At 41.4% G+C, this 15,246-nt stretch overlaps 1 protein-coding gene across 6 annotated transcripts; it reads left to right on the top strand.

The window, feature by feature from the left end:
• Nucleotides 1-794: 794 nt before the first annotated feature.
• GPRASP3 (G protein-coupled receptor associated sorting protein family member 3) lies at nucleotides 795-7,850 on the top strand. Of its 6 annotated transcripts, XM_054561880.1 has the most exons (7): nucleotides 1,050-1,261; nucleotides 1,734-1,859; nucleotides 2,110-2,144; nucleotides 2,617-2,697; nucleotides 3,095-3,175; nucleotides 3,770-3,841; nucleotides 4,164-7,850. In XM_054561880.1, exon 7 carries the CDS (start codon nucleotides 4,452-4,454, stop codon nucleotides 6,087-6,089), a length of 1,638 nt encoding a protein of 545 aa, XP_054417855.1. In that variant the 5' UTR covers nucleotides 1,050-1,261; nucleotides 1,734-1,859; nucleotides 2,110-2,144; nucleotides 2,617-2,697; nucleotides 3,095-3,175; nucleotides 3,770-3,841; nucleotides 4,164-4,451; the 3' UTR covers nucleotides 6,090-7,850. The 6 variants fall into 6 exon arrangements, with proteins under 6 accessions (XP_054417854.1, XP_054417855.1, XP_054417856.1 ...); XM_054561879.1 differs by lacking the exons at nucleotides 1,050-1,261; nucleotides 2,110-2,144 and adding an exon at nucleotides 795-929; XM_054561881.1 differs by lacking the exon at nucleotides 2,110-2,144 and having other exon boundaries at nucleotides 2,621-2,697.
• Nucleotides 7,851-15,246: the final 7,396 nt, after the last annotated feature.

Genomic DNA, 15,246 nt, shown 5'->3' with positions numbered 1-15,246 from the left:
CAATGCTTCATAATCCACTTTTCAACAAAAAATTAAAAGGTATGCTAAAAGACAAGAAAAAGCACAGTTTGAAAATACAAAGCAAACATCAAAACCAGACTCAAATACCATGCAGATTGTGTAATTATCAGGGAATTTAAAATATGTACGATTAATGTGTTAACAGTTCTAATGGATACACTAGACAGGTGCGCATGGGAAGCGGCTGAGGTCCAAGCTGGTTCTAATCCCTGCCCCATTTCCACTCTGCCAAAGATCACGAGAGCTTCGATGTGACTGCAAGAGAAGATCTGACAGAACAGAGGCAGAGAATCCAGGACCTGCCCTATCTGGTGCTTGATACTTGGCTGTGGGGCGACAGACAGGGAAGGTTGTATGACCAGCGTGGGTCCTGTCAGGGACAGGAACTCTTGGACAACTGTGGCGACCGCAAAATGGCAACACGGGTAACCATTTCGAATGAGAAAAAGCAGTGTGACAGAAAGAATGACTGGGCGCAGCAGAGCAGTGGATTGTTTCGTAGGGTTAGAGATCTAGGCCTGCCCTCCTATAGAAGAGGAGCAAATGGCGAGGCCTCCATGGCGGCCCCCTCCTACCTTCCTCCCCTCCCTCACCGTGAACAGTAAGAGAAGACCTTGGGGGCTATCCCAGGACGTCTGGGGTGGCCTGGCTTCGGATCGCCTCTCCCCTCCCCAGCGCGCAGGCCTCAACAGCCCCTCTCCCAGCAGCGTCCAGGAAGGACGGCGGTGGGATGGGGGAGGGGAGGTAGGCCGACAGAGCAGTCTGGGATTTAGAGCCACCAAGGGGCGGCTTGTATCCATCCGCTGCTGCCTCCAGCGCAGCTGCTCCCGACCTCCCGGTCCCGCCACCCGGACCCCGCCCGACGGTCCCAGAGACTGTAGTGCCGGGAATGTAAGGGTGGTCGCCAGGTAGGGGGCCGCCTTGGTCCAAGGAGGCCGGCCAGGGCTCCTCGCGGCCCCGGCCCCGGCCCCGCCCCCTCCGGGTCGGAACTACGGTGGGCTGGGAGGGGGCGTCGGTCCATTCGCGCCGTATCCCTCCGCCCCCGTGCCGAGACTCTCGCGGCCAGCTGTTCCTGCCGCAGCCTGCGCAGCCCCTGCCCGTTTTGGTGCAGCGGCGCGCGGGCGGGGGGAGGCTTGGGGAGGCGGGATCCCTCTTTGCAATTCGGAGCGTACGGAAGGCTGTGGGAGTCTGAGTGAAGAGCTCCGGGAGCCGGGGAGACGACCCCGCGGGCGCTGAGCCTGTAAGGGCAAGTGGGGGGTGCAGTGGGGGTGGGGGCGGGGGCTGGGGCCCACTCTCCACCAGCTTACAGCTCGCGCCCAGGCCCTGGCAGCCTGGCGAGGAGGAGGCAGCCCGGCCAGTCGGAGCCGGTGCCTTAGAGAGGTGCGCAGCGCCGGGGGACCCTGGCGAGGAGGCGGCGGAGACTGGCGCGGGCCGGGCCCGGGGCGCTGGGGTGGCCGGAGAGGCTCCGTGTGGTCCTGCGGGGCGAACCACGCCGGCTGCTCCCCAGCCTTTCCTGGCGCCCGCACCCCGCCTCCGACGGTGTCGGTACTGGGAGAGGGCTGTGGGGGAGGCTGCTGCGGGAGAAATGGCGGAGCGGGAGTTGGGCTGGAGGCGGATGTGGGGGAGGGGGCGTTGGCGTCGGCTACTCCGGCCTCTGATTCTGGAAGGGGGCCAGTTGGGCCCCGCTTCCTGGGTGCTCTCCTTTCCAACAGGCACCTCATTGATGCCCAAGTCTCCGGTCTGCGGACTAGGTCTGGCGATTTCAGGCGGCAGGGTGCATCTGTAGAGGAGCGGCTTGAGAAGAAGTTGGAGCAGGAAAATAGCGTGGATTTCAGGAGGTGTGTGGGGATGGGGGTTGGTGGGCGGCAGCCATTGACTGGGCACCATAGCAGGTCAAGCTTCCAGGAATCTTTAAATTTCCCTGTGTACCAGCTTCTAGGCACTTCCCTTGACTTACTGCCTTATCTCCTTATATTGCTACCTTTTTGATTTCAACAAAGAGGGGCTGAATATGTAGATTGAGAAGATACCAGAATGAAATGTTTAATGGTCTCTTAATATGGCAGTTCTATTACCTTCCATGTTTAGGTGTTGCACCCAATTAAAGGCAAGTAAATCACAAGGTGAGGAGTCCATGTAAATAAATTGTGTGTTATTAATCCCTTTTTCTCATTCAGTTTCTGTTTACTCAGCATCCCAGTTCACTTTAATGTGTTGCGGTAATGACGGTTCAGAGTAGAGGGGGAAGTTTTCTGAAGAGTCCATTTCGAAGGCACGAAGTCAGTCTGCTTATTTAATTTGTAGTTCAGGAAACCTAAACTCCATCTCCAACTACCCTTCACAGCCCCTTCCATTTTGGTGCAGCGACAGTCTCAGAAAAGATTTTGTGGAGTGTATGAGAGTGGATACCTGAGGAACCCTGGGAGTTGAGAGCCATTTATTTGCTTATTTCCTGATTCCTGAAAAGGAAGTGTTAGGACATGAACTCTGGGTATCTATTCATTAACCTGAAATTTTTGTATTATTGTCAACATATTTTCTTGGTGTTTTGCTAAATACTCCTCCCTCTTTCTGTATGGCGTGACTGTTCTCCAGCTAGAAAACTGTTCTTTGGTGGGAAGGATAGCATCTCCTGAGATCTGCTGTGTGGGCTGGCCGGCATAGGTGGTGAACAAGGTAGGATCTGTATACACATGGCGAAGGGGAAAGGGCAGGGGCATGCAAACATTCTGTTGAAATAACAGTCGACATATTTTTACTGCCTACTCTCTAAACATAGTTGCATATTTTCCACTACCCACTCTTGCACCTCATATTTTTGTTCAAGCAAGGAAGTGTGGCTTCTGCTTGGAAAATGACTGATTTCAAAGTTGGGTGTAATTAGACACACTGCAGGTCTTAGTGGAATGGATGGGGAATCATTTGGCAGGAGCAGACAGGTGGGAGATATTTAACATGACCTTGAATATACAAAAGCACATGTTACAATACTTGTCATGCATATTGGACCATTTCAGTCTCCTGTTTTCTCTCCTCTGCCTGTTTGTTTATCCGTAGGTTGGTTTCTTTATAGGTTCCTGTAGAAATCTGGAGATAGCTGTTGACTTTGAATTTAATTAAGAAAGAGCACCAAAACTGTTCATCTGGATCCAAGGTGAGTGCGAGCATGAGCACCTCTATTGATTAGATATGGGAATTGGCTGTTGGCAAGTGGATGAGGCCTTAATTGTATCTCGGAGCCATTATCTTCCATCATTCTAGATAGCTCTGCCTTCACATTTGTGTATAGGAAATGGGGATGGGGTGAGCCAGGATTGTGCCTATAGGGTTATTGATAGATGCCCAGGAAATGGGAAAGGAAGCCATGAGGAGGACCAAGAAGGTGAAAAATATATAGTTGACCATTGAACAAACATGAGTTTGCATTGCATGGGTCCACATATATGTGGAATTTTTTCAATTGGTCACAGTTCAGTTGACCCACACAGTTTTACTGACTGCAGTTCAAACTTGCATTGTACAAGATGCAACTTTTGGGTTGGGAATTCATATATGCAGAGAGCCTATTTTAGTTATATGTGGATTTTCAACTGTGGAGGAGGTCATTGCCTGTAACCCCCACATTGTTCAAGAGTTAACTGTATAACCAAAGCCCCAGATATGGAAATGTAGGTATTGGGTTTAAAAACCAAAGTGCATGTCTGACTACCAGAACTCTGAATTCCATTCCCTCCTGTGTTGCCCATAGGTGTTCCTGTGATTTCAGCTGTCGGGCTTACTAACACTGGAAGCACGAAAGAAAGGAGGGAGATCAGTGCAGGTCAGTGTGAGGCCGCCTGGATAGACCTATAGAGTATAGTGGTGTATAACAAAGGAGCTAGATGCTCTATGGTCTCTCTTACTTTCAGCAAGTTTTCCCATCATCCCTGCCCTTATTTAATGCAGAGAAGAGTGTGGTAGTGCCTGGGCAGGACATTGGTGGGCATTAGGAGGAGTGTGGAAGGGCTAAAATGAGGTAATAGTCATCTACGATTCCACTTCTATCACACAGTCCACCTCTACTCTCTCATGTCCTGTGTGGCTGTCCACATAGATGAGCGCACTTGGAGGAAGCTCAAAATCCATTTCCTTCTTCACCTCAGGTCTATCTCCAGCGGTGGCTGTGGTGGCCTTGGAGTGACAGAAGATTATCACTTTCAAAAGGTCTGCACCTAGGAACCATCGTCTTCCTTCAGTCTGAGTGCCTCTTCCCCCTGCCTGTATCATTGACAGAGGCATTGTGTTTGGAAAGGGGACTGCGTGACTGCTAAACTGGCAGTTGACTCTAACTCTTGCTACAGAGTTTAGCTTTGACCCAGTGAAAGTGTGTCAAGATACTGACCTGGAATGCCATGACTCTATAGGGCCGTTGATGTAATCGGGCTGTAACCATGACTAGGAGTAGAAACAAGGCCAAAACTGAAAAGAAAACTGGTGTAGAAGCTAAAACAAAGAGGGAGGCTGCTGACATAGTCAGACCTGTAGCCAAGACCCAGGCTAAAGCAATAACCAAGCCAGGGTTTCAGGCGAATGCAGTGGCAGAGATGAAGGCAGTGTCTAAGAACAACATTGTTCCTGAGAGGAAAGAAGGAGCCCTGGCAAATTTCAGTCCCAAAGCTGAAGATGAGGCCACTCGAGTATCTCCAGGTTATTCTGTGGCTGAGGCTAGTGCTGAGTCCAGGTCCACGTGTAAAGAGAAAGCTGGTATTGATGCCTGGTTCTGGGCTGGGGAAGAGACCAATGTTGGTCCCTGGTTCTGGAATGGAGAAGAGACTGGTAATCATTCCAGTGATAAGGATGAAGGTAATGTTGATACTGGTACTCCATCTTGTGCTGAGAAGTTAGAGCCTGTGGCCGGGGCTAGCTCTAAGGCTAGGCCAGGGGCTGAAGAGGAGGAAGAAAATGTTATTGGGAACTGGTTTTGGGATGGAGATGAAACTAGTTTTGACCCTAATCCTAAACCTGTGAGCAGGATAGTTAGGCCCCAGCCTGTGGTTGAAATTAATGAAAAAAACAGGCCCAAGGACTGGTCTGAGGTAACTATCTGGCCCAAAGCCCCTGCTGTAACTCCAGCAGTGTTAGGATTTAGGTCCCAAGTCCTATCTGAGACAAGGTCTCCTTCATATATTGTCCTGGCCTCAGCTGAAGAAAATACTCATTCTTTGCCCGGGGCAACAGTGTGTCTTTCAAAGAGCACACCTTCATGCTTACATTCTCTCCGGGAGTACCCATTTGGTTCTGAACCCTGCGTTCAGACCATAGAGGAGATTAGACGCCAAATCAGGATCAGGGAGGTGAATGGGATTAAGCCATTTGCTTGCCCTTGCAAAATGGAATGCTACATGAATTCTGAGGAATTTGAAAAACTTGTTACCTTACTTAAGTCAACTACTGATCCTCTCATTCACAAAATAGCTCAAATTGCAATGGGCATTATTAATGTTCATCCATTTGTCCAAGAGTTCGTTAATGAGGTAGGTGTAGTGACGCTTATTGAAAGCTTGCTCAGTTTTCCTTCCTCTGAAATGAGAAAAACAGCTGTAATTACACTGAATCCCCCTTCTGGGAATGAAAGACACCGCAAGATTGAATTACATGTTAAACATATGTGTAAGGAAACCATGTCTTTTCCCTTGAACTCACCTGGACAGCAATCTGGCTTAAAAATACTAGGGCAACTGACTACAGATTCGAACCATCACCATATTGTAGCCAATTACTTTTCAGAGCTTTTTAATTTGCTTTCCCAGGGAAATTGTAAAACCAGAAATCTTGTTTTGAAAGTACTTTTGAATATGTCTGAAAACCCAGCTGCAGCCAGAGACATGATCAATACAAAGGCATTAGCAGCATTAAAACTAATCTTTAACCAGAAAGAAGCAAAAGCCAATCTTGTTAGTGCTGTGGCCATATTTATTAACATAAAGGAGCATTTCAGAAAGGGCTCAATTGTAGTTGTCAATCACTTGAGTTATAATACGCTCATGGCCATTTTCCGTGATGTTAAAGTAATTATTGAAACAATGTAAAATGAGCCAGAAGTAAAAACAGAACAGTTTCTAAAATCTAATAGTCTGTCCTCAAAGAGCCTTGCATAATGCTTTGTTTATTATAGTGTGCACATTATAAATTACATCTTTAACAATATTACCTGTGACAGTCTCTAGGTTTCAGATAGACCATTTTGGGGGTCAAATAAATACTACATTGTGAGCTGAAAGTGCATGTTGATTGTTATCTTGTGTAGGTGGGGCGCTTCTCAACATTTAAATTAATGAACCAGTTCATCCTGAGTAAGCCAACTTGTTCATTTATATCTACTTAGATCCATTTGTGGCTTTAAATGGCAAAAAAAATAAAAAAAATTTTAAAAAAAGCCTTAAAATCTAGTTTCAGAAATAAGGCATATACACAAAAAAAGATAACTAACAGATTATACATATATGCGCACTCATTGCAAAATGTATGCTCTCGATATGTAAAGAAGGTAGGGGTTTCTATAAGCTGTTCAATGAAAGAGGAATTGTTTTTTCTCTTATTCTCCCTGCATCGTATAACTTACTCTTCAACACAGAAATGTCCTTGAATCCTAGGTAAAATGTAATACTCATTTTTAAATGCTGCTGCTAAGTTTATAACTCACTGTTAGGCTGTTTGATTTATGTCAAAGTCATCTCAGAACAGAAAGGAGGTAGGTGTAGGGAGGAAACATTTCCTGAGTACCTGCTCTTATGTCAGATACTGTGATGGCACTATACTTAACAGGTGTTTTTCCCTTTACCAGTAGTCCTGTGAGCTAGATAATGATACCCTATTATATTGGATCACCTCTAATGAGAATTTCAGAGGTTTAATATTTTTTCCTAGATTCCCATAGCAGGCAAGTGGTGTATCTGTTTTGTGTGATAATAAAACCCATTCGCTATGCTACCTTACAGTCCTCAGACATTATTAGCTGGTGGCCCTGAAGACTCTGTCTGGTTTTAATGATTCAGTTTGCTGTAGATAATGTCCCTGCCAGTCTTGCAGTTCTTCACCTTCTCCAAATGCACGTCCATTAGGCATGTGGCTGTACATGTCTGGGGTCAGGAGAAAAGTTGGATGAGTATATGGATATGAACTGGCAGTGTGTTAAACAGTAGGTACCCAGAATTGTTCAGTAAGATGTAAATTTGGAGTCATCAGCAAGTGAAATATGCTATATATCTTTATCTTTTTCAATGGTTACTTTTTTCAAAGAATGAACCGTTCTGTACATTGTTCCACATGTTTAAGAAAAATTGCTTTCTTCCTTGGAAAATCAGTCTTTTTACCATTTGTACTTTTTCCTATTTCATATGTATGTTATGAAATGGCAAAAGGCTCTATCTTTTACTAGTAGTCTAGTCCGCTTTCTGCTTTTGTACCAGCCAAAACTACAAGATAAACTTCATCGGAAAAATTTAGGCCCAGAATTACAGCTTTATCAACACAGAACAGGAAAGCTGAGAGACAAGCTGCTGTCTCATCTGATGTAACAGTGATTCCTGGAAGTCTTAATGGTTCAGAAAACATCCCCAGGGCTTTTGGATTATTGGATGTGTTCTCTAAGGCTCCATAATTCCATAGTAGGAATTATAGTCTGGTCTGAGCTGAAGAGAATGTCTCTGTTTGTGAAAATAATGGGTTATATGCTTTGAAATTTTTAAACAGTTCAGAAACTAACACAAGATCATACTGTAAACACTGTTTGTAACTTGCTTCTCCCTGCCATTATCTATATATTGTGAACATCTTTCCATGTCAATAAAGATGCTTCTACAACATATTTTTTAATTACTCAATGTTCTTTGTATATGTCTACAGGTAGTGCATAGTAACTAATTTTTTACTGCATATCCTCTTAATATGCACAAATTCTTTTGCAAAAATAGGGCTATAGTGTTCTGCAAGTTTTTGTCTTTCCAATTTTATAATTTCAATTTAGCGTTATACAGATTTGCCACATGCTTTTTATTTAATAGCTTTCTTGAGATATTGATATACATTAAACTACATATTCAAAGTACACAATTTGATGTTTTGATACATGTATACACGTGAAACCATCACAACAGTCAAGAGAGTGAACGTATCAAACCCTCAAAAGTTTCTTCTGTGTAATCCCTCTCTCGCACCCCTCCTTGTGTCTGTTAGCCCTCAGACAACTACTAGTCTGCCTTAAGACAATATAGAATCATTCTCATTTTCTGTAATTTAGTATCAATGGAATCAGTGCATATATTCTTTTTAGGGGGGTCTGGTTTCTGTCACTATAGTTTGAGATCTATCCATGTTATAAGTATCAATAATGGCTGTTTATTACCAAGTACTATTACACTGTATGACTAAACCACAGTTTCTTACCCATTTACCTGTTGATAGACATTTGGATTATTTCCAGATTTGGGCTATTAGAAATAAAGCAGCTATTAGCATTCATGTACCAGTCTTCCTATGGATACATGCTTTGCTTTTCTCTTGGGATAACTGGATCAAATATTTATGTTTAACTTAATTTTCCAAAGTATAACATTTTACATTCATGCAGCAGTGTATGAAATTTCTGATTCCTCCACATCCTTGCTAACACTTGGTGTAGTCAGTCTTTGATTTAAGCCATATCATCGTTCTAATTTGCATTTCTGTAATAACTAACAATGTTGGATATCTTATGTACATTTGACATCCATATATCTTAGATGATGTATTTGTAAATCTTTTTAAGAAATTGGGTTCATGTTTACTGTTGGTTTTTAAAAAAAAATATCTTAATTATGTTTAGAGATGTGAAGGGAGGGAGAAGGAGAGGGAGAAGAAACATCAACATGTGGCTGCCTCTTGTGTGACCCTACTGAGGACCTGGCCCACAACTCAGGCATGTGCCCTGACGGAATTGAACCAGAGACCCTTTGATTTGCAGGCCTGCATTCAATCCACAGCCACACTAGCCAGAACTTATTGATTTTTTAAAGAGTTTTTTATATATACTGGATACAAACAATTACCAAATTCATATTTTACAAATATTTTCTCCTAGTCTGTGGATATTTTCACTTTCCTAAAAATATTTTTTAAGGAGCAGAAGTTTTTAATTTTTATGAAGAACAGTTCTTTTTAAAAAATTTTTATTTTTAGAGAGCAGAAGGGAGGGAGATAGGGAGAGAAACAGCAACTTGTAGTTGCCTCTAGAGTGCCTCCTACTGGGGACTTGGCCTGCAACCCAGGCATGTGCCCTGACCAGGAATTGAACCAGCAACCCTTTGGTTTGCAGGTTGGCACTCAATCCACTGAGCCACATCAGCTAGAGAAGAAAAATTCTTTTTACCAGTTGTATTTTAGTGTTACATTTAAGAAATTGTTTCCTAAACAAAGTAACAAAAATTTTATCTTACATCCTTAAAAGTTTTACAATTTTAGGCTTCACATGTTGGTTTATGATCCACTTTGAGTTTTCTGTATATGATAAATTATAGGTTGAAGTTCATTTTTTGGCACAGTGATAACTATTGTCCCAGCATCAATTGCAGGCATTATTTGTCTTTCACGACCTGCCTTATTTCACTAATACCCTCCAGTTCCATCCATTGCTGTAGTGAATGGTAGGAGTTCCTTCTTTCTTTCAGCTGCGTAGTATTCCACTGTGTAAATAAACGTACCATAGTTTTTTGATCCACTCATTTACTGATGGACACATAGGCTGTTTCCAGCACCTGGCTAATGTAAATAATACTACAGTGAGTATAGATGTACATGGGTTCTTTTGAATTGGTGATTTAGGATTCTTAGGGGATAATCCCAGCAGTGGAATTGCTAGGTCAAAAGGCAGTTCCATTTTTAGTTTTGTGAGGAAATTCTGTTTTCTACAGTGGGTGCACCAGTCTGCATTCCCACCAACAGTGCACTAGGGTTCCCTATTCTGCAAAAGTCTTGCCAGCACTGTTGTTTGTTAATTTCTTTATGATGGTCATTCTCACAGATGTGAAGTGGTATCTCATTGTGGTTTTAATTTCAATCTCTCTGATGGCTAGTGATGCTGAGGATCCTTTCATATGTCTGTGGGCCTTCTTTATGTCCTCCTTGGAGAAGTGTCTGTTCATGTCCTCTGCCCATTTTTTATTTGGGTTGTTTGCCTTCCTGGAGTGGAGTTGTGTGAGTTCTTTATATACTTTGGACATCCAAACCCTTGTCCAAGGTATCATTGACAAATATATTTTCTCATACCATCGGTTCCCTTCTCATTTTGCTGATGTTTTCTTTAGCTGTGCAGAAGCTTTTTATTTTGATGAAGTTCCATTTGTTTATTTTTTCTTTTATATCCCTTGCTCTAAGGGACATATCAGTGAAAATATTGCTGCATGGAATATCTGAGAGTTTCCTGCCTATGTTCTCTCTCCTCTAGGACTTTTATGGTGTTGTGACTTATACTTAAGTCTTTTATCCATCTTGAGTTTATTTTTGTGTATGTTGTAAGGTGGTGGTCAAGGTTCATTTTTTGCATGTAGCTGTCCAGATCTCCCAACACCATTTGTTGAAGAGGCTATTTTCACTCCATTTTATGCTCCTGCCTCCTTTGTTGAACATTAATTCACCATAAACATATGGGTTTATTTCTGGGTTCTCTATTCTGTTCCATTGATTGTTGTGTCTGTTCTTAGGCTAGTACCAGGCTGTTTTGATTACAGTGGCCCTGTCGTATAGTTTGATATCAGGTATTGTGATCCTTCCTACCTCATTCTTCTTTCTCAAAATTGCTGCGGCTCTTCAAGGTCACTTATGGTTTCATATAAATTTTTGAAATGTTTGTTCTATATGTGTGAAATACATCACTGGTATTTTAATAGGGATTGTGTTGAATCTATACATTGCTTTGGGTAGTATGGGCATTTTGATGATGTTAATTCTTCCAATCCATGAACAAGGTATATACTTCCATTTGTTTGTATCTTTGTTAACTTTTTTCTTCAGTGTTCTGTAGTTTCCTGAGTACAGGTCTTTCTACCTCCTTGGTTATGTTTATTCCTAGGTACTTTATCTTTCTTGCTGCTATAGTAAATGGGGTTTTTCCCCCTAGTTTCTGTTTCAGATATTTCATTGTTGGTATACAAAAATGCCTTCGATTTCTGAACATTAACTTTGTATCTTTCTGTTTTGCCAAATTCACTTATTAGGTCCAGTAGCTTTTTGGTGGAGTCTATCGGGTTTTCTATGTACACTATCATGTCATATACTAATAATGACAGTTTTACTTCTTCCTTTCCAATTTGGATGCCTTTTGTTTCTTTGTCAAAGCGGACATCCTTGTCTTGTTTCTGATCTTAGTGGGAAAGCTTTTAGTTTTTGCCTGTTGAGTATAATGTTGGCTGTAGGTTTCCTGTATATGGTCTTTATTATGTTGCTGTTTGCTCCCTCCACTTCCACTTTGCTGAGCGTTTTTATCATAAATGGGTGCTGTATCTTATCAAATGCTTTTTCCACATCTATTGATATGATCATGTGGTTTTTGTCTTTTGTTTGTGTGATATATTATGTTTATTGATTTGTGAATATTGTACCATCCTTGCATCCCTGGGATGAATCCCATTTGATCATGGTGGATGACCTTTTTGATGTATAGCTGGATCCAGTCTGCCAATATTTTGCTAAGGATTTTAGTGTCTATGTTCATCAGCAATATTGGCCTGTAGTTTTCTTTCTTTGCTGCGTCTATTTGGTTTTGGGATTAAGATGATGCTGGCCTCAATAAAATAAAAGAGTTTGGGAGTCTTCCCTCTTCTTAGAATTTTTGGATTAGTCTGAGAAGGATAGGGGTTAGCTCTTCCTTATATGTTTTGTGGAATTCTCCTGTGAAACCATCTGGTCCAGGACTTTTGTGTGCCAGGAGATTTTTGATTATTGCTTAAATTTCACTAGCTGTTATTGGCCTCTTCAGGCTTTCTGCATCTTCTTTCAGTTTTGGATGGCTATAATTTTTCTAGAAATTTGTCCTTTTCACCCAGGGTTTCAAATTTCATGGCATATAGTTGTTCATAGTAATTTCTTGCAATCCTTTGTATTTCTCTGGTATTAGTTGTAATCTCTCCTCTTACACTTCTGATTTTATTTATTTGGGTCCTGTCTCTTTTTCTTAATGAATCTGGTTAAGGGCTTTTCGATTTTGTGTATCTTTTCATGAACCAGCTCCTGGATTTTTTGATCCTTTGAATTGTTCTTTTAGTCTCTATTTCTTAATCTACTCCAATCTAGGTTATTTCCTTCCTTCTAATTGCTCTGGGCTTTGTTTATTTTTGTTCCTCCAGTTCTTGTAGATGTAAGGTTGGGTTTTTTATTTGAACTGTTTCTACCTTTTTTAAGGTAGGCCTGTATCAGTATGAACTTCCCTCAGGACTGCCTTTGCTGTGTCTGATAAGTTTTGGACTGTTGTGCGTTCATTTTCATTTGTTTCTGGAAACTTTTTCATTTCTTCCTTGATCTCATTATTAACCCATTCATTGTTTAATAGCATGCTATTCAATCTCCACAAATTTGAATGTTTTTGAGTTTTTTCCTTAAGGTTTGTTTCTAGTTTCAGGCCTTTGTGGTCTGAGAAAGTGTTTGATATGATTTCAGTTTTCTTGAATTTGTTGAGGTTTGTTTTGTGGCCTATCATGTGATCTAACTTTGAAAATGTTCCATGGGCATTTGAAAAGAATGTGTATTTTGCTTCTTTGGGATGAAAGGTTCTATATATATAATATTAGTTAAGTCCATTTGTTCAATGCTGTAATATCCTTGTTGATGTTTTGTTTGAAAGATCTATCAATTGTTGGCAGTAGGATGTAAAAATCCCCTACTATAAGTGTGTTGCTGTTGCTATCTTTCTTGAAATCTTCTAGGATTTTCCTTACATATTTGGGTTCTCCTATATTTGGTGCAATAATGTTTATAATGTTTATGTCTTCTTCCTGGATTCTTCGTTGAGTATTATGAAGTTTCCTTCTGTGTCTCTTTTTTGGCCTTTCTTTTGAAGTCAATTTTGTCTAATATAAGTATTGTTACCCCAGCATTTTTTTTTCCTGTTCATTTGCTTGGAATATTTTTTCCAACCATTCGCTTTCCGTCTTTACAGGTGTTTTGTTCTGCGATGGGTCTGTTGTAGGCAGCATGTGGGTGGATCACGTTTTCTTATCCATTCAGCTACCCTATGTCTTGGAACTTTTAATCCACTTACATTTAAGGTTATTATTGATAGGTACTTATTCATTTCCTCCTTTGTGCCTGTGTTCCTCTCTGTGTCACTCTTTTTCTTCCTCTTCTTATAGCAATCATTTTTAGCATATCTTGCAGTGCAGGTTTGATGGAGGTGTATTCTTTTAGCCTTCCTTTGTCTTGGAAACTCCTTATTTCACCTCTCATTTTAATTGAAAGCCTTGCTGGTTAGAGTAGTCCTAGTTGCAAGGCTTTGCTTTTCATTACTTGGAATATTTCTTGCCATTTCCTTCTGTCTTGTAGTGTTGCTGCTGAGAAATCATCTGCTAGTCTTATCACAGCTCAGTCATATGTTACTTCCTGTTTCTCCCTTGCTGCCTTTAAGATTCTTTTTCTTTAAAATTTGGCATTTTTATTATGATGTGTCTTGGAGTAGCCCTCTTTGGGTTCATCTTGATGTGGACTCTCTGTGATTCCTGAATTTGCATGGCTTTTTCCCTCTCCAGGTTAGGGAAGTTTTCTGTAATTATTTTTTCAAACAGGTTTTCTATCCCTTCCTCCTTTTCTTCTCCTTCTGGTATTCCTGTGATTTGAATGTTGTTGCGTTGCATGTTGTTTTGTATTTCCCTGAAGGTATCTTCATATTTTTTTAGTCTTTTTTCATGCTGCTCCACTACCTGTGTATTTCTTTCTACCTTTTCTTCCAGCTCACTAATTTGCTCTAGCAAGCCTGTTTGTAATTTCTTCTAGTGCATTCAGATGTAGTATTCTTCATTTCTTCCTGGTTCTTGTTTACAGTTTCTGTTTCCTTTTTCATACTCAGTTCCTTGTAGTTGTCAGTGAGTTCCTTGAACATCCCTATAACCATTATTTTGAATTCTATATCTGATAATTTGCTTGCCTCCATTTCATTTAGCTCTTTTACTGGGGAATCATCCATTCCTTTTGATTGTGGATTCTTTCTTTGTCTCCCCATTTTAGGTGATTCTTTTTGTTGGTTTCTGCAATTCTGGATGCTGTGCTTTGCCAGCTGTCTTTGTAGGGTGAAATTCTGTGGTAGAAGTTCTGTGGGACTCAGTTGTGTGTGGTCTTTCTGATCTCCTACACAAGGAGATCAACGACCACACAACTAGGATTGCCCTTTCTTCCCTTTCTGTGGGCCTTCTTGTTGAACTTGGGTTTTACCTGTTAGTGGCTCCTTCGTTGGTGGGTTCTCCTCTCCAGTGAGTTAGTGGTATTCACAACTCCCACCTTTTATTGTATGCTGTTGTACAGGTGTTGGTTAACAAAGTAGTACTACCAGACAACCAAACCTACGCCAGCACAAAGAACCCCCCTACCACATCAGCAGCCTCAACCACAATTTAAGATTAGTAAAGGTGAAGAGAAATTGTGGATATTGTAAGATATGACAAAGGTAATATGAGATGACTAAAAGAGGGGAAAATGTTATGTGGTAAGAGGGAGGAGAATTGATAAGAGTTGGGATAGATCTGAAGCAAAGAAAGGGAGAGAGCAAATTTACAATGTAAGTAGAACACAAAAGGGTGAGGGCACAATGTGGTAAGGAGGGGGAAGGGTATACTATGATGTTTAAGTAAAATTGAAAAGGTACTAGACCAATGGGTGCAAAATTGCAGAAAAACCTCAGCAGGCTTGATAATAGCAACAGCTGAATGAAGTTTAATAAAGGCGGAATGGAAATAATATTATAGAAAAGTGCAAAGTGAATATGAGTTGTCTACAGTAAAGAAAAATGACTTTGAGAGGATGGGGGAAGCAAACTAATAAGAGTAAGGAGTAAAGCCCAGATTAAGAGAGCAGGAAAAAGAAAAATTTTTAAAAAAGGGAGAGAAAAAACAATGAAATAAAATTAATCACTCCACTTATCAGGAACAGGGGGGAGGTGAAATGGAGTATGACAGCAGGAGAGTATTCTATAGGATTTAAAACACAAACAGGTCGTGAACAAATAGAAGT

The sequence above is a fragment of the Pteronotus mesoamericanus genome, unplaced genomic scaffold (genome assembly GCF_021234165.1).
Source record: "Pteronotus mesoamericanus isolate MK-2021 breed Mesoamerican mustached bat unplaced genomic scaffold, CSHL_Meso_final scaffold_550, whole genome shotgun sequence".
NCBI lineage: Eukaryota > Metazoa > Chordata > Mammalia > Chiroptera > Mormoopidae > Pteronotus > Pteronotus mesoamericanus.
Note: the sequence above shows the minus strand (reverse complement) of the source record. Positions and strands in the feature narration are given on the sequence as shown.

Bases quoted from the DNA above. Each gene is read 5' to 3' on its own strand.
- GPRASP3 (XM_054561879.1), top strand. From the start codon at position 4,452: ATGACTAGGAGTAGAAACAAGGCCAAAACTGAAAAGAAAACTGGTGTA.